Source organism: Strongylocentrotus purpuratus, unplaced genomic scaffold (assembly GCF_000002235.5).
Source record: "Strongylocentrotus purpuratus isolate Spur 01 unplaced genomic scaffold, Spur_5.0 spur5_scaffold_20, whole genome shotgun sequence".
Taxonomy (NCBI): Eukaryota; Metazoa; Echinodermata; class Echinoidea; order Camarodonta; family Strongylocentrotidae; genus Strongylocentrotus; species Strongylocentrotus purpuratus.
Genome location: NW_022145606.1, coordinates 13,515,946 through 13,534,096, shown reverse-complemented (window position 1 = coordinate 13,534,096; position 18,151 = coordinate 13,515,946). Strand labels below are relative to the sequence as shown.

At 39.7% G+C, this 18,151-nt stretch overlaps 2 protein-coding genes across 3 annotated transcripts; both read right to left on the bottom strand.

Annotated features, from left to right (window-relative positions):
• Positions 1–498: 498 nt before the first annotated feature.
• LOC115927238 lies at positions 499–17,131 on the bottom strand. 2 transcript variants are annotated; one of them, XM_030992808.1, is made up of 10 exons: positions 17,053–17,131; positions 15,564–15,770; positions 14,467–14,601; positions 13,630–13,723; positions 12,562–12,645; positions 7,212–7,268; positions 6,194–6,432; positions 5,647–5,785; positions 4,586–5,140; positions 499–3,645 (listed from the first exon to the last, which is right to left on the bottom strand). In XM_030992808.1, exons 2-10 carry the CDS (start codon positions 15,714–15,716, stop codon positions 1,823–1,825), a joined length of 3,279 nt encoding a protein of 1,092 aa, XP_030848668.1. In that variant the 5' UTR covers positions 15,717–15,770; positions 17,053–17,131; the 3' UTR covers positions 499–1,822. The 2 variants fall into 2 exon arrangements, with proteins under 2 accessions (XP_030848668.1, XP_030848669.1); XM_030992809.1 differs by lacking the exons at positions 13,630–13,723; positions 14,467–14,601; positions 15,564–15,770; positions 17,053–17,131 and adding an exon at positions 13,485–13,563.
• Positions 7,512–12,033, bottom strand: LOC115927239. Its single transcript, XM_030992810.1, has 2 exons — positions 11,005–12,033; positions 7,512–10,339 (listed from the first exon to the last, which is right to left on the bottom strand). The coding sequence occupies exons 1-2, from the start codon at positions 11,333–11,335 to the stop codon at positions 8,184–8,186; spliced, it is 2,487 nt and encodes an 828-aa protein (XP_030848670.1). The 5' UTR covers positions 11,336–12,033; the 3' UTR covers positions 7,512–8,183.
• Positions 17,132–18,151: the final 1,020 nt, after the last annotated feature.

Sequence of the window (18,151 nt, the reverse complement as noted above, 5' to 3'; positions counted from 1 at the left end):
GGGGAAAAAAAGGGAAATGTTTCAATGCACAGAACCGTAAAAATATAATCTTGAAGTCTTAATCACATGAATGCTTACAAAGGGGCTAACAGAGATTATTTGTGTGGCGTACACAGAATTAATTTAACGTTTATCATAGTAAACTGAACATAATGATGTTGATGGATGTAGATGTATGTAGTCTATTAAACTAAGGCTAAACATTATACATGTATAAATATTGCATATTCAGGAGTTCAATATAACAAAATATATGAACAGACAAATTCAAAATTTCAACAAGTCATGTTATATTTCACCAAGGCAACAGGCCGAGCTTGAAATGTAATGACACATAGGAAACTCTTAATTTGGAGGTGAATATATCTTACATTGAACAACGAAATTCCATTCAATATTTCGTCCTTGTTTTCACGAAGTGACGGTAGTGAGGAAAATCGTAACGCAAAGTGAATGCAATTTTTTTCACTACCGTCACTTCGTGAAAACAGCGACGATTTGTTATACACCTGTATACAATTTACGATCCTATGGAGTCAGACCATCTGGATTATATTCAGGTTGCCTTTGCGTCAGATGCACGCAGCTAAGACAATGCAAATAAATGGATACGTGGAGGGAAGAGTCTAATTTACTTTTGTACTTGAAAAAAATACCCTGTTTTATTATCAAATTATACTGTCAATTCTAGCTAGGTATAACACATTGTACAACTGATACAAACTGATACAAAAAGTTCTTCTAAATCACTCCCTTCTTGTGAATAAATAAAAGGTAATTAAAGTCACTGCTGTAGGTCAGATTCCAATGAATTTATAGTTAACAGCTAAATTATTCATATCCTACCCAAGTTTCGTCATTTTTAAAGTACAGTACAGTATGTGAAAATTTAACTTGTCCCTATTTATGTTTCTTGAGAATGTGACATATTAACACTTACATCTAGAAGTATACAACAAAGGCCTTAATTTAACTGGTCCACCTTTCATTCTTGAATTACAAAAAACACACAAAAATAAAAACATTGAATTTACAAGGGGTATATGAACAGTAATCATATTATTGTGAACGGTTTGCTCATCTTGATGGTATCGTTTGGCCACCAAATTTCTTCAAGGTGAAGTCTACCCGATATTAAGTTGGTTAATCAATAAAAGCAGAAAAATGAGAGAATCAAATTAGTGAAGGTTTGAGCAAAATCACATTAGTTATAGGAAAGTTATGAATTGTTGAAGTTGTGATCAGTGAAACACAAATCGGCACCACTCTGATATAAATAATTAGAGCCCCTCTCCAATTGCTCGGGACATGAAAATGTATAGAACTTTCATTTTTTCCAGTAATGACGGATTGGATTTATAAATTAATTTCATACAACCCTTACAGGAGTTGTATAAAATCATGTTTAGAAAATATTTATATTCAGGGTGATTTGTATGATTTTTTTAAAACAGGGCGTATTGGATGGGAGCTTGCAAGATACATCACAGAGTAGCCAATTTGTATTTGATTGATCGCACCTTCAAAATTTCATAACTTTCTTAATTTTAATCTCTTTTTGCTCAAACGTTCTCTGACATGTTTCTCTCATTCTTAAAATGAACTCAATATCATGGTGGACTTTCCCGAAAAGACAGACCTAGAAAATATTTTCAGAGACTGAGAGCCAACCATTTTAGCTCCTTTGATGTGACATCAGTTCAGAACTTGATGTCTGCATTTTATCCAGTGCTTTTTGTCATTATTCTTACATTGTACATAGATGTTATTATCAGCGAGATCTAATTATAGCCCTTCATGACTTAATGGAACCTATAATTTTTCAGGAGCTGTTCTCTACATCACCAATATCCATTGAAACATTTGCACTGTGTGTGTTGTACCCACTGTCTACTCCAGCTCTGGTTACATGAGAGAGTAGGTTTACCGAAATAGGCCTCAGAGGAGTTACGTCCGTTTTGCTGATATCCCCTGAGATGAGTCCTTCTTGCACATTTGTGTTCAGATAGAGTTTCTGATGTACGTTTAGCCTGGATAGACTACCACGTTCTGTGGCGTGACCTATGTTAGGAGTTTCGTTATGGACAGACATGCTACCTTCTTGCATATCCTCCATTGGATGACTCGGTTGAAAGTCGAAGGAGTTAGATCCTTCTCGCATTTCAGCCCCTTGGGGCGGGTCTGAGGCACTTCTCTGAAAGACGGGATGGGAGTTATGACCCTGTTGCGCTGCAGCACCAAGTTCGTTCACACCACGTTGGAGCAAACCTGCTGGAGCGGTTCCTGCAGATTCCCTTCCGCCAGGAACCATCTCCTGGAGCTCAGAAGACCTGTGACTCTGCAGATCTGCCTCCGACAACGACGTCATCAGCCAATCCTCTTGCACACTCGTGTTCGCTTTCTCCTCTGCATACTTCCGCAAAGAGTCGTAGCTCCTGCTGGTTGTCATGGAGCACGCAACGGATTTCCTGAAAGACGTTTGCATCGAACAGTCCTCGACCCTCTCATAGAAGTCCACTTCATCAAACCTCAGGTCTCTGGAAGACTCCTGGTGGAACCGTCCTCTGGTTGTGCCGGTGGAATGATCTACCTCTTCGCACGTTTGCACGGTTTCCTTCGTAGAAGAAGCATTTGCAATCAAGGAGACTGAACTGAAGTCCATCGATGGGGTGGCACTTTGGACACCTCTTGCAGGCAGTCCAAAAGGTGGATTGACAGTTGGCGTGCCGTATCGCATCGTTGATGTCAGGCATGTTGGAGATACCATGGGGCTCTGGAGCGGAAACGATCGTTCTCCTAGAAGTGCCTCACCCTTTAGAGAAGAGGAGTTTGAATCCGCTACCCAGCACGCGCTGGAATGGTCACATGGCTCGTATGGCCTGCAGCAGCTGGAGGTGGCACCGTCCCGGATACTTGAAGTTCTCAAAAACATCTTGAGATTCTCAGGAGGATGCCGAAAGGCCCCATCATCAGCTGAATTGGAAACACAACTGTCCTTACATTCATGTAAAAGGGGATGATCCATACCTTCCCTTTCCATGACATCCTGGGATGCTGTTTTCACATACTTTTGTCTAAGCTCATCACGACTTGACTCTAAATATTCCTTTTCCTTGTGAACATCTTTAGTTCCTCTTGATACATTGTCCAACAACTTTGACCCTGCGACATCTTCTTGAGGGCTTGTCCTCACGACCTTAATCATCATACCACCTGGATCTGTATCTGCCCCAAGATTCTCTACTCTCTCTGATCGATCACCCTCTGCCTCTTCTTGTCCATCAAAAGAAAAGAGACTGGTTTCCATCAACAGCTCTGTGTTGCTCTCATGCACTCGAGATGACGTGATGGGCAAGGTTTGTCCCAAGATGTGGTGACTACCACTCTCTGCACATCGGATGGGGCTGAACTCTGTCCCGATGTGAAAGGAGACCATCTTGTGGCACCCCTTGGGTCGGAAAGACTGGATCTTGACCCCGTCTTTGGTCTCGTCTGCCCCTGCCCTGACTGGGGAGAGCGGTAGGGAGAGTGGTAGGTCACTAGTCTTTGGGATAGGGCTAAGAGCAGTGCTGGCTTCTAATGAGAAGTCACATGGAATATTCTTTCTTGGTGGACTGCTTGCATGAATGTTCTCCCTCAATTGACCTGTATGCAATGAAAAAAATAAAGTTGATAAAAGTCTTTGAACACATGTCAAATGTTTTACTAGTTAAAGATAAAGTTGACTTCTGGTCATGCGATTGCATTGTGAAAGAAACGTTGTGGAATCAATCAGAAAAGGTTGATCATAAGTATTGGTGTGTACTGCAAGGTACTGGAATCATCAAAATGATAAGAAGGAAAAACAAAAAACAAAACAAAATTGTTGGCCCTTATTCACAAAGGAGGTTTAAATTTAGCCTATGGTTCAAACCCTCATTTTCATAACCCATGGTTTAAAATTAGTGCAAATTAAACATAACTTGCCTTGCACGCGTCTAATATTTGACCTCTGACTGTGTCACGCGTATTTTGCGCTAATTTTAGACCATGGGTTAATATGTAAATGAAAGTTTAACCATATGTTAATTTAAACCTCCTTTGTGAATTTGGGCCGTGGAGTTTCAAAGAGAGGCTTTATGACAATGCCCAGTGACTATTGCTTCACAGTCAATACCATGTACTCAACCCTGAACTGAACACAATGCCTAACCCTGTAACCCCAAAACATAACCCAAATGAAAATCCCTTTACAACAAAAAAAAACCTAAAATATGTTTGACAAAAAAAGCCCAAGACTCTTGAGGATGAAGCATATATATATGGTAGAGCTCTTAAAGCCTGTCTGCACTAGTTTGGCCAGGAGGATTAGACCTCCCTGCAAGGTTACTGACAGGTCGTTTATCTCATCAAATCAGCTCTCAATTAACATAAGAAAAAGAGGATCATGGGGGACCAACAGGCACCGATTAGGTATTGTTTGCTGTATAGAGGGAACAAGTAGCTATACGTAGTGCAGTGGGGCTTTAAAGAGTAGATGTTGATGGTTATTTTAACAAAAAAAGAAAACAAGAATATACAAAAGATAACATTGAACAAAACCTACCCCTGTTACTCATGAGACTGGTATCCATACTGCTCTCTTCTTGAGTACCATGTAGTCTTGATGAGCAACCTGGTTCATCTAGCGTTGAGATATGGTCACCAATCTTCTGTATAGGGCTCAACTCTCTTGTCAAACCAAGAGTGAAATCCTTCCTTCTTTCCATCAGTTCTTCTCCGACATTTTCATCGAACTCTTCTATCGATCCATGATCAAATTCTTCCTCTCTGTCACTCCTATCAAACACTTTCATCAATGATTCCTGTCTTCTGTCCATCTCTCCCTCCCCCTCTCTTTCGTTTTCAGAAATCCCTCTCAGATTGGGCGAGAGTTTTGTCCTTCCCTCCATCCCTTCTTTTTCTCCTCCGTCTCTCCCTACATCGGCCATCTGGGGTCTGAATTCTAGAATACCCGCTTTGGAAAGACTGGTTTCCATCATGTTCTCAGAAGGCCGTGGTGGTTGGTACAGTGAGGTGCCCTTGATGACTAAGGGTGAGATATGGTCACCGTTACTCAGTGATTCAACAGGGCTGTGTGAAATAGGGCTGGGTGGGAGACCTGCATAAAATTAGTAAAAGATGAAAATTATTGTATTTCACTGAACTCTCATACAACTTTCAATTTCAATTTCAATTTCAATTTTTATATCAATTTCAATTCATTCATGTTTCCAACATAACATTACAAATCAATTATAAGCTTTTAAAACAAATTTAAGAAATACATGTTGGTAACAGAGGGGTCCACTAAAAAGCAATGCTTGTATAAGTGTGAACACCTCAAAATTTATACCATGTATGATATCAAACGAATTTTAAATACACAAGCTGTGGGATACTGTGCGTTAACAGTACACGCCAGAAACAATCAGAAACTGTAACACAATTAATTTTAACTTGCTAACAGATAGACTCAAAATTTCTTTGGTCAGCTTTTAATAACCCAGAGTGCTTGTGCAGGTGTATGTCTACATGCTTGCCAAGGGTATTGTAATACAGAAATTTGCTTACACTTATTACTGTAACAATACCAAGCAAAAGGTTAAGAAATACAAGTACCTGTACCTTGTGGGACTTCTCTTATGGGTGACATCAAGGGAGATTCCATTTTGCCACAGAGAGGTGATGCTTGGTGTTGCACATGAGGGACTGGTCGAAGTGGAGTGGTCCTGAAACGAGCGATAGGACTGGAAGAAAACTGGCTCTATATAGAAGATAAAAATTGGTTCAAGGAGAAGGAAAGGGTAACAGAATTAATAACTTTATCAAAATAGTTTAAGTGTGGTAATTTTATTCATTGCTCATTATTGCAAGCATAACCATTCATCTATCATTAACGGTTGTATCATCAATATCCTCCTCATTACCACCATCATATCTGTCACTATTACAATAGTTGTCATCACGACTAGCACCACCACCATCATAACCACAATGATGGAGGTACCATTACAATCCTAGTCATCATCACCACCACAATCAAAATCACCAGAATCAAGCACTACCAGTTAAACTTTCATTAACAGCTACATCATCACTTTCCTCATCACTGCCACAATCCTCCTCCACATTACCATCATTATCACCACTATCGATCCATCCCAAGTCTCACCTCAACAGAACTTGGTGTCTTTGGTACATGGCCGTACTCCGCAGGACTGCTCTCCTGGCTAGACTTGATGGGTGAGATAGAGGGTGAGAACGGTCCGCTCTCTCTGCTGCTCACTGATAGAGGGCTGGCAGAGGGAAGGCCGTTGGAGCTGGACTCGCTCTGGGTAAAGAGCTTGCGTCTCAGGGGAGCCACGGGGAAGGACTCCACGCTGGACTTGGTGTACATGAAGCGACCCTTACCTGTTAATCACATTACATGAAATTCAATAATTTACTCAGTTTGAAAATAAATCAAGATTGTACCTTTCATTTTAATGCAGCTGCTAAACCATGCAAACGGATGGACAGATTCTTAGAAGATAGATTAAACTTCATGAGCAAGAGAGTTTAGATAATTTTCCTATTTTTGCAACTAAAAATGGTATTACTTCACCATTGAAAATGAACACTAAACTCTGAGTCAAATACATGTAGACTTTTGCCCTGTTTCATAAATTTTGTTACAAATATCAAGTTACAGCAATTGTTACAAGCTAGTGAAATAACTGCATTTGATTGCTTCAATAAGCATGCAAAGTCATCATAGAAATGTGACAATATTTCTTTGATAATAAGTTTAATGAAACAGGGCCCAGGATCAAGATTGCGCCTTTGACAACCTAAATGGTTTAATGCTGCTATACTTTTACTAGTAGAAGGAGCAATTGCTCGAGGTATATATCCAAACCTGCTTCTTAAGGGCACTCCCCCCCAAAAACAGGCCACTGTAGAAAGATGGCCTTTCGAGAAAGGTTACTGCTAAGAAGAGTTTGACTGTAATTCAATACTAATACTAATCACAGTGCTTTATTAGCAAGTTTTTGTTTGTTTGACCAGTGAGTGTCTCCCCCCTCCCATGTCTATAATTAATCATTGCTTTCTAAGCCCTTCTGAAGTTACTAACATCAATTATTATAAAATCACTAATCATAGTATGACTTCTGATAGGCTTATGGTAGAAGAGTAAGGTGTTTACTTACCGAGAAAGGACTCTAAATCGAAATTGAGAGGGAGCGTGATGGCCGTCTGACAACTCACTAAAGGAAGAAACAAAATTTAAATTTTATTCATTTGAAAGGTATTTTATTGCAATATACTGCGGCAAGTCTAGATGAGCTCAAACAACAAAAAATTTGTAAGATTGCTTCTTGGGATTCCTAAACAAAATAGAGGAGGCGCAATAGCTCAGTTGGTAGAGCAGTGGTCTTGTTATTGGCGACTCGGGTTCGAAACCAATGCGATGCGCTAGTGCCCTTTGGTAAGGCATTAATCCTCCAGGGTTCATACTCTTTCTCATAAATTTAATTCCATGACTTTCCATGACTTTTCTAGCCAGAATTCCATGACCTTTCCATGACTTTTACACATTTTTTTTACACGGTAGACTGAAAATTTGATCTCAAATCAAAGCGAAGCAAAGTGCATGTTTCAAGTCTACTAATAGAAAGGCAGCTTTTGTTATCTAGTTATTTCATCTGTTACAATTACATGTTATTTTTTCATCATATTCGATATGCACTGCTATATAATATTCTTACAATTACACATACATGTATTCATATCAACAATTGTCCATTTTTTAATGGCAATTTTCACTTCTAAAGAATACAAATTGCCTGTTCCTGGTTTCATGGACCACCATGATTCCTTCAATAGCTCTCCTTTGCATGTACAAGGTAACTACCCCCCCCCCCCCAAAAAAAAGAAAACAAAACAACACCAACACACAAACTCACACACATACCATCACCAATTTTGATTTCACCAACAAAACACAGTAGGCCTACTCACATCAGCTGATGAATTCTTGTTTCGCTAGCATTAAGCTGGTCAATAATTTCTGAATGAGTTTTTTCTTGAGACATCTTCATGTAGCTGTTTGAAAGAAATCCCTCTACACATTGCACCTGTCTGAATATTTGGTGGCATTGGTAACAAACTGTCCAAGTTCTTTAATAATTCTTAATGGCATTCAGCTGTTCATCAATCTGTTTCTGAATTACTTGTAACTGGGATGCCTTCTCCTTTGCTGTACGTCGGAGGCTGTTTGATTTGGAAATACAAGTCAATCTTCCTTGTGACTCTGCTTCCTCAGCATACTTGTCTGCTGAGGTGTGAAGACTTTTCACATCTGCTTGCAGTCTCATTTGTTTGGCCTTTAGTTCTTCCAAACCATCCATCAGTCCTTTTCTCTTTCCTTCTTTCTTTTCCTTTTCCTTTTTACGCCTCTGTTCATCGAGATAGATGTGGTATTTCTGCCTGCCTGCAGACGCAGCCAACATGATTGATTTGTCAATAGTCACATTCTTGATTCCTCCAACATACTTGATATGGTCATAAATGGCCCTCAATGATATCAGTGAGTGTCCCAGGAGATTGTCCTCTTCAACTTCGTTGTTGATTGAGAAACCTCTCTCAATGGAGGCTTGTCCATGGGACAAGACAAGCAACATGCGGACCAACTTTAAGAGGGTCGAATAGCGAGACTCGGACAGAAATTTGCACATTACAGAGTCCAATCTCTCTTTCTTTGGATCAAAGTCTCTCATCTCTGCACTTCTTGATGCCTCATCACATGCTTCTGAGTATTCTCTTAGGATATCGTCACATGAATCCTTAAGTCTGTGGGCATCACTAAGGGTGTTAAGCACCCTCTTCAGCTTTGCAGTGGAGTTTTCTTTGTCTTTTGCCATGTTCTTTGGACTCAAGCATCCTATATTTCTCACAAGTGCATACTTAAGCGGACATCGCTCAATGAGCTTCCGGGTCATTGCAGCAAGAAACTTCTTTGCTTGAGTGCGAAATTCCAGAACTTTCAGCTCACTGATGATATTTTTCGCCTTCAGATCTTTCAGCTTCTTCTCAGTGTAGAATCCAATGTCCAACTTGGCCAAGGGCAGCTGAATGGCCTCACTGCTAACATCTACCTGCATTATCTTGTAAGGAGAAGTAATGGTACTCCTGTCCAGCTTTAAAAATCGCTGCATAAGGGATGCAAGCATTCTAGTAAGGTCTTCAGCTAAAAAGGGCAGCATTGGTGCATCAGTCTGATAGTCTGTTAGGAAAGGATTGACCAGCTTTGCAACAGATATGAAGAAGTACAGTCTTGCTAAGAAATCAGTTATATGAGTACATTTTGAAACAGTTTCAAAGGACTTGTTCTTTGGGTGAGGGATTTTCTTCTCTTCTACTGCTTTAACATACGCACATACACTCTCCCAGATGCTGATTGCTCTCTCTGCAACAGGAAGGTTTTCCAGCCATCGGGTCTTGCAAAACTTAAGTGGCATGGTATGATCTCCAGTTATCTTCTGATAATCCTCTCTTCTGGCAGGGGAATCAGAAAACAGGTAATACAAGGATGATAGAAAGCTTTCCACCTCCCAGTCAGCAGCCTTGGCACCTGTCAGAAAAGCACCATTAACTATATGGAGCCCGCATGAGCCTATATTCAGTATGGATTTGGTCAGGTCAGCAGTGTACTCTCGCGTAAAGTCATCATACATCTTCCAATTAACGTTGGGACCATCCATTGATATTTGCAGTAATTTTTCCAAGCCAACTGTGTGCAGAACTTTATTCAGTTCTTCCTTGAGGTGAACAGCTGAACCATGTCCGATGAACACAGACGTCAAGTAGCGAGTGCAAACTTCATTGTGTTGCCATGTTCTTATGAGGAAGTCCATCTGCTTTTTCTGGAGCTTCTTGTTGAGGCTTTCATCAAACAGTATCACATAGTGGTTTGATTGTTTTATGTTGTCATAAAGGAGGTCTTGCACATATGGGCCCAAACCAAACACCGTCATATACCGACATTTTGTTTCTGACAACGTGAAACCCTTAGCAATAGCTGAGTCCGGAAACATTCTTTGAAAGAGCTCACTGTTGTGCTGGCAAGAATGAAATGATAAATGATCCTCCACCACTTTCAGACACCAGAGTATTTCAGCTTTTAAAGTTTCCTCTCTTGCAGCAACAGGAATGGGAGTTGTCACTTTAGAGGTTGATGGCGCACAAGTACTGGTTGTTGCATCTGTAGACGTGATAGATACTGATGAACTTTCTGCACCTTTTGCCTTGAAGAAGCTCTTGAGTGAGAGAGTAGAATCTAGGAGAAAAGAAAAAAATGTCTATTAAAATAAATAAAATATAAATATCATCATTTGGTAAGATTTAGGGCCGAGTCAAAACGTTTAACTGCCGTTCAAACGACCATTAAAAGCATAAACGTTTTCCTATTTTGACAACCGTTTGACAGTATGGGGAAGGAAAAAAAAAAAAATTCACGGCAACTTTTGGCCAATTGATGTAAGTCACTAAGACAAGTGGACTAATTTTTGACTCATTCCTTAAAAACATATTTTAAAGAAATAGAAAGGAGGAAATACTTCTCAAGGCAAGCAAACTGTTGGACCCAATTGTAAGTACAAAATTTAGTTTTATGATTTTTGGGGTCAATTTTAAGGTAAATTATTATTATTTTTTTTCTTCTGCAGTCCACATACAGTGCCCGGTACAACACTGGCGTGTGAGTGCGGAGCCCCCTGGGTTAGCGTTCGGGCTGTTGCATGCAGTAACCTAGCCGGCCCGGCCCGGGGCCGGGGACGCTCCCGAACGGGCTGGTCGCAGTAAGCAGTAACCAATGCCTGCGAGGTGACATCGCATCGCTAAATAATCTCAAATCTTTCATTTTTATATAATTATTATCAGTCATTATTTGGATTCATGCTCAATAAAGGATCGGTAAAATTCACATTAAAAATGCTCACTTACGACGTTGTTGCTGTTGGAGGTTTGCTGTGTGTTTTTCACTCTTCTTGTGGCTCTTGACGGCTGCTTCGCCCATATTACGGACACTGAATTTACACATACAAACAGCACATCTAGCAGTCCCCAGATCGGAACTTTCTTTCAAAATCCAGCCACGGTAATCCGGGTGTTCTAACCAAGCATCCTTAAAATGACAATTTCCAGGCATTTTGAATATCACTTCCACAAAATTTGTAATGGTGAAAATATCCACGTGACGAGTTCCAAGGTCTGTGAAAATAAACAACTCCGTTTCATGAAGAATCAACACATGCACAAAAGTTTCAAAACACATGCCGTCGCGTCGATATATAGATCGTCAACGAGCTAGCGCTGCCAATTTGCCTTGTTGACACGTCAGTATTGTTCCTTTTTTATTTAAATAATGAAAATTAAAAAACAAATATTACTAATTTACTTTTTCCTCATTTATTGGAGAAGTGTAAAAATTGTAGTAGTCTAAGTGGTCGCAATTTAATGCAAAGCCAAAGTGCAATCGAGGCATTACATTCGTTCTTGGAGTGTCACATGTCGCGTTGGCACCATCATCATATGCACACACACACTGCACACGTACACGTGCGCTAGCTTGCTGAACTGAGCTAGCGCTAGCGAGCTCGCTCGCAAGCTAGCCATGTGCGCACGATGTGGACCGTACCGCCATACACTGACCATACACACGTAGTTCGTATCGTACACGTACACACCCACGTACACAGCGCTTATCCATCGATCATAGTGAACACATTCACAAGTACAATCAGTCGGTATGTTACGAATGAAAGAAAATACGAGAAGAAAATGGTTGAAATATCTCCATTTATTCACTTGTATAGTGAGAAAATACTATAGTTGTCCATAATTTTGATATTCCATGACTTTCCATGACTTTCCAATGGAAAAAATAATTTTCCATGACTTTCAAGGCCTTAAAAGCAATAAAGTAAAATTCCATGACTTTCCAGGTTTTCCATGACCCGTACGAACCCTGTCCTCATTACTAGGTCTCTCTGAGAGGACCTAAAGCCGTTGGTCTTCTGGTTGCTTACTTCTTAGCAGTCTGTTAAAATAACCACAACCACAACCCAAATATTTGTTCTGTTCTTTGACTAAAATCTGAATGTCTTCCCCTAGTATGCTCTTTAATTACCCAAAGATAAATTATACTACAAAGTACAAAGAAATTGATAAGTGTAGGATATGTGCAGACATGAATTAAGTAAGCAAGGTAATTCATGTATCTACAGCATTTAGAAACTATAGCCTAACTTTGCAGTATACCAATATCTAAAAGACCATTTGCACTAGTGTGGCCAGGAGGGATTAGAACTCCCTGCATGGTCACTGACAGGTGGTTATCTCATCAAATCAGCTCTCAATTAACATAAGAAAAAGAGGACCATGGGGGACCAACAGGCACCAATTAGGCACTGCTTGCTATAAAGAGGGGGCAAGTAGCTACAAGTAGTGCAATGGGGCTTTAATGTCATTACAATGCAACATTTACTATAGGTTTCTTACCATCGCATTTTCCCGATACACTTCCAAGGAAGGATCCATTCGTTGACGAACAGATGGAATTCTCAGCGGAGTGTTCACTCAGAACTGAAAGCATTGTTGAAGAAAGGGAAAAGATATGAATTGAATTGTTATATTGTACATTTAAATTAGCAGCCAGGATGAAACAAATTGAATTTACAAAAGATCAAAATATGTACATCAAGTAACAATACATGTACATTTGGACAAATAGTAATTTACAAAATAGGAATAATATTGCCCCCTAAGAATTAACATGGAATTGGAAAAAGACAGGGAAGTGAAAAGATGAAGATTCTTTTAATGCTCATACGTACTCATACACACTGCTATTACACAGGGGTGATAGTGAGCACTAAAGAAAAAATAGGTTTTTTGTTTTCCCCTCAACCACGCCCCCCCTTGAGTAAAAATAAAAAAAGAGGATTCGCGGGAAAAAATGGCATCTAACAACATTCCCCCCCTTTCGACTAAGAAAATGGGGAAAAAATTGGGATAATTGGGGAAAAAAATAGGGCAAAAAAGGGAAGACTAGAGAAAATAAAGGGGAAATCGGGAAAATCAGGATAAATTTTAGGGGGAAAAAAAAAAATGATTTTTTTTTTTTTTTTTTTTTTTTTTTAAATCGGGAAGAAAAAAAATAAATAATAATCGGGAAACAATTTTAAATCAGGTTTTTATCAGGCCTGTATTACAATAACTGATGGATGTTTGGGTGGGAGCGTGACTTACATGTACTTGATGGTTTAGACTCAGACCAAAGAGACCTAAGCAATCTGAACAGCTTCAGGTACTTCACACACAAATGAAACATGATTTAAGAAGTTGGCTCTACACAATCTGACCAGCTTTTGTTTAACACACACATAAAACGTGATTTGAAACATTGTTTCCCTCATACTTACTGCTAACTGATGGAGGTTTAGGTGAGAACGTGACTTGCTTCATAGGTTTAGACTGAAACAAAAGCGACCTACACAATCTGTACAGCTTCAAATACTTAATGCACACAGAAAATGTGATATGAAACGTTGAATCCCTCATACTTACTGCTGACTGATGGAGGTTTAGGTGAGAACGTGACTTGCTTCATGGGTTTAGACTGAGACCATGGTGATGGGACTACTACTTTCTGAGAGAAAAACTGTAAAATGGGAGAAAAAGAAGTGAATAATGAACGTTTCACTTCATAATAGCTCTCTTTGAAGTCAGAGTAGCACGATTGTATGTCAGACAGAAATATTTGAGGTAAGGATAATCAAACATACCGTATATAGCAAATTAATTAGAAGGAAAGCAGAAAGAATAAGAGACACAGATTGGTAAACGTTTAAACAAAACATGAAATTTATGAATTTTAAAGATATATGTAGCAGTTCACAACAATAGTTTGAAGGTAGCAAAACAGGAATCATTCCTCCAAAATAAGAATAGATGACAATTGATTGTTGTCCCCCCCCCCCCCCCCTACTTCCCTAAAGTAAGTTTACTCCACTTCATGGGTAAAATAATTCATTCACTAATTGCAAAAATTGGATAAGGCCTAGAGATACCATACACGTCAACCTTTCACAGCATAAATTAGCAATCACTCCAGGGAAAATTAGGAATACAATCTATTTTCTTTACTCTTTCACATATAATATTTCAGAAAAAGATAGGAATCTAGGGTTCGAAGCAATAGCTTGAAGGCCAAAAAATAGGAATCATTCCTCCAAAATAGAAATTGTCGGGAGCTATGAGATGCTTGAACTGACTAAACTGATTTATGGCCAGCAAAAGAATCTAGGTTTCAAAACAACAGCTTTAAGGCCAAAAACTAGGAATCATTCATCCAAAATATTAAATACGAAAATTGTTGGGAACTATGAGATGCGTTTGACTAACCTGATTTATAGCCTCCTGTACTTGCTCCTCTTTCTCTTTTGGGATGAAGGATGCGTCCTGTTGTCGTGGTAACTCGTCAATATCAGCCGGGTAGAGCAGGGACATCTGATCGATGGACCAGCGGAATCCACTCTTCTGTTTTCAATACAGTGGGAAAACAAGACATAGAATACCAAGTTAAATACTTGTATTGAATGAAGACAACAATTGTACTTCAGAATCCATAATGGTTTTTGTTAGTGTATCCGGTCTGGTCCAGATTTCAAAATAATGTGTGTCATTCTCAGGATTCTTTTTTCCACTTTCTATTTATAAATCAAGAAAATTTCTTGCGAAATTTGTTCTTGTACAAATTTTGATCGGGAAAAAGAAAGGGAAAGAAAAATTCTGAGCCCTTTCAGCAACATTCATGACAGTTGAATATCTTTTTAAAAATTGTTTTGACAAGGATGAAAGTAACATTTTTTCAAATCGTTAGTGGAGACCTAATACTAATGTTGACAGTGGTGGCTTCTTGCATAGTGCACATGTTCGACATGTCGTGATGCTCCTACATTATTACCCTGGTCATAGTTGGCGGCCAAATATGTAAGCCCTCTGGCATATCCGGTTAAGTACCCATTTACACCTGGGTGGAGATTGACAAAGGTCAATTATTGTCTTGCCAATGGATGTTAGTGCCAGGCTGGGATTTAAACCCCCAACCCTTGAATTGAGAATCAAATGAATGAACCACTATACCATGTCACCTCCACATGTCTGTGCAGTGGGCACATCAGGCCCGTTTAAATTTTTGAGGTCGTAATTCTAATCGTGTTAGAATGGATCGGACAACTGCGCTTCTTGTTATAAATATGTAAATCATGTTTAAACTTTGGTGGCCCACCTTATTCGGAACAATACCCCACCACGAAACTTGACAAAACGTTCGTAGGGTAGTACTACCAAAAACTTCACCAATGAAGCTAAATCTCAGGACTTAAGCTTTTTAAGTAACACTAAACCTAATCCTAACCCTATTGGTGGGGTATTCTACAGTTAAGCCCATTAAGGATTGATGCATCTGAACACATCCTGTAGTTTCTACATAAAATCACCTTCTTGCTGCAGGGTGTGTCCTGACTGGGCTTGAATACCGATGGGCTGAACGCAGGGAGATGCATGCTGTCCAGGCTCACAGTGTCGAATGGATTCACAGTCAGGTTCGCTGATGATGTCATCGACAGAAGCCCCTCCTCCTCTTCCGCCATGGCGATGACGGATCAATGAAAAGTTCAGGAACGAATCGGAGACAAGACTTCAACCTGAAAAGAGGAAAGGACAGAAATGGTGCTCGTTTAATTACTCACAAGATAAAAATGAGTAAATCTATAATATGGTTAGACTGAGACTAAGAGAATGGCTACAACAAGCAAGGAGATGGTCCAAGAAGATAGACCTGGAGAAAAGGAAGCTCGACTGCTGTCGTCTTGGCATTCTTCCAGTAAATTTGGTGGCATGGCAGATGCCAGATGGTGTCAGAGCTAGATTTAGACTAATCTACATTATCAGTAGGGGCGCTGGTCCGAGAATAAGGATTGTCTTCATAAACGAGGATCGTCTTCCTAAACACTGACCGATGCGTCCTCAAAAATAAGGACCGTCTGCATTTTTGCAGACGTTTTATATTTTTGATCGGCGCATTGGCGATGCAAAAAACGGATTCTGCAATGATTTTCTTGATGTATTTTACATTGACATTGTACAGAGACTTTCACATTATAAGCAATAAATCCTTGGGAAAACGGAAAATCCATAAAAGTAGACGGTGAACTAGGGTTATTTTCCCCCAGGGAATCCATTTTTGGCATCGCCAGCGGGCCGTTCTGAAACATGAAACCCCCAGAGCGCCGATGAAAAAAAACGTCCTCGAAAATGCAGACGACCCTTGGACTATTTTTGAGGACGCATTTTGTCCTGGTTTATGAGGATATCCTTGTTTATGAGGACGATCCTCATTCTTGGACCAGCCCCCTAATGATTATAGATCTAGATCATTCATACACATAGTTCACTGCCTGGACTGTTTACGAGCAGCACTAGCCAACAACGAAGCCAACTGGCCATGCCCATGGACAGTGGTTTTGACATTTCATGATTTTGTTTACAATGATGAATGAATGTGCATGCAACTTGCAGGGGTGCCAATCAAGGATAGGAAAAGTCTATGTGATAGACCTAATTCATATTTCACATTATCACCCTGGGATATATAAGCCTAGATCCTAGGCTTTTGGATAACTAATTTGCAAAACCGTGAGTCACTATGCACTAGATTAGTAGATAGGCCTAGACCCCTAGTCATGAGAATACACGCCTGTAGCAGCGGCGCGGCAGTGCTGATTGCAACACAGCAGTTTCGTCGGTCAGTTTTTGTCACCTTATCAACACAACGATCAACTCCCAATTCCAAATACACCCCAAGCCCAATTGATTGAATTTTCTTTTTTGATGTGATCCGATGTATAAAGCACACTCACAGAATTCATAACAACCTCACAAAATTATAATTTAAGTCATGTCAACAAAAGAAAATAGGTTATTTACCATCCGTTGTCCCTTTTCGATACAGTTATTTTGAAAGCGGCGCTGAATTGAAACATCTACAATTCTTACTCTAAAGAGGGCAGCAATCACATATCCAATCTAAAGGAACGAAGCTCAAAATCCTCGGCGAAATTTGACATTTTAAAATCTCCACGTAGGGCAATGGAAGAGAAAATTGGATCAACACCTGTAGCATCTGCTAGAGAAGCGCTAGATAGTGAGTATCGTTCAATTTAGAATGTAGAATCGTGTGAAATTTTAAAGCAATTTTGTGACGAATTGCTGTGATTCAGGACCCTTCTGCTGACCATTTTTCGGCCGGGTCTAGCGGCGTCGTCTTGAGTTAGATCTAGATCTTGTGAATGTTTACCAGTGCTGGTTTGATTTTGAATTTTGACTAGGAAATAGGTTCTAATCCCCCAAATAGACGTTAAATTTAAAATGTGTAATAATTACCTGAATGAATGGGCAGAATTTGCTAAAAAAGATTAGATCTAGGCTAATTCTGTTTTCAGAGATTGTGATTTTTTTTTTTCCGGCCGCAGCCCCAGATCATCATTGCTTGGCCAGAAATGAGAATGAATGAGAAAACGATGCAATGCACAGAAAAATCATCATCAATCCATCATTCATGAACTTAGTGTCTTGTCTTGGTAGGGGGCTTAGCTTGGGTCTGGGCCTTGATTGATCCTAGAGGCAAGACTCAAGTGCTAGACATGATAGACTAATGACAATTAATTAATTTACAACCTTAACTTGCTTGTTTGTTTTTTGTTGTTGTTTGTTTGTTTTTTCTTCTGTTTTGGGGGGAGGGGGTTTCTCCATGAGATGAAATCCGGGCAGCGTCTCATGAAACCGTCATAAATACTACTAGTTCACTGACATCTTAAGTAGACTAAGTTTAACACACGTTTCAATGGGAAGTCGGTGAACTTACCTACATGTACTTATGACAGTTTTATGAAACGCTACCTAGATGAATAGACTCATGCCAATAATGTATTGTAGTTAGTATAACAATTATTAACAATTACTACACTCTAATTTCTTTGACAATTTGTAGCTGTGAATCAGATATCTGAGCTGCTGGAGACGGGGC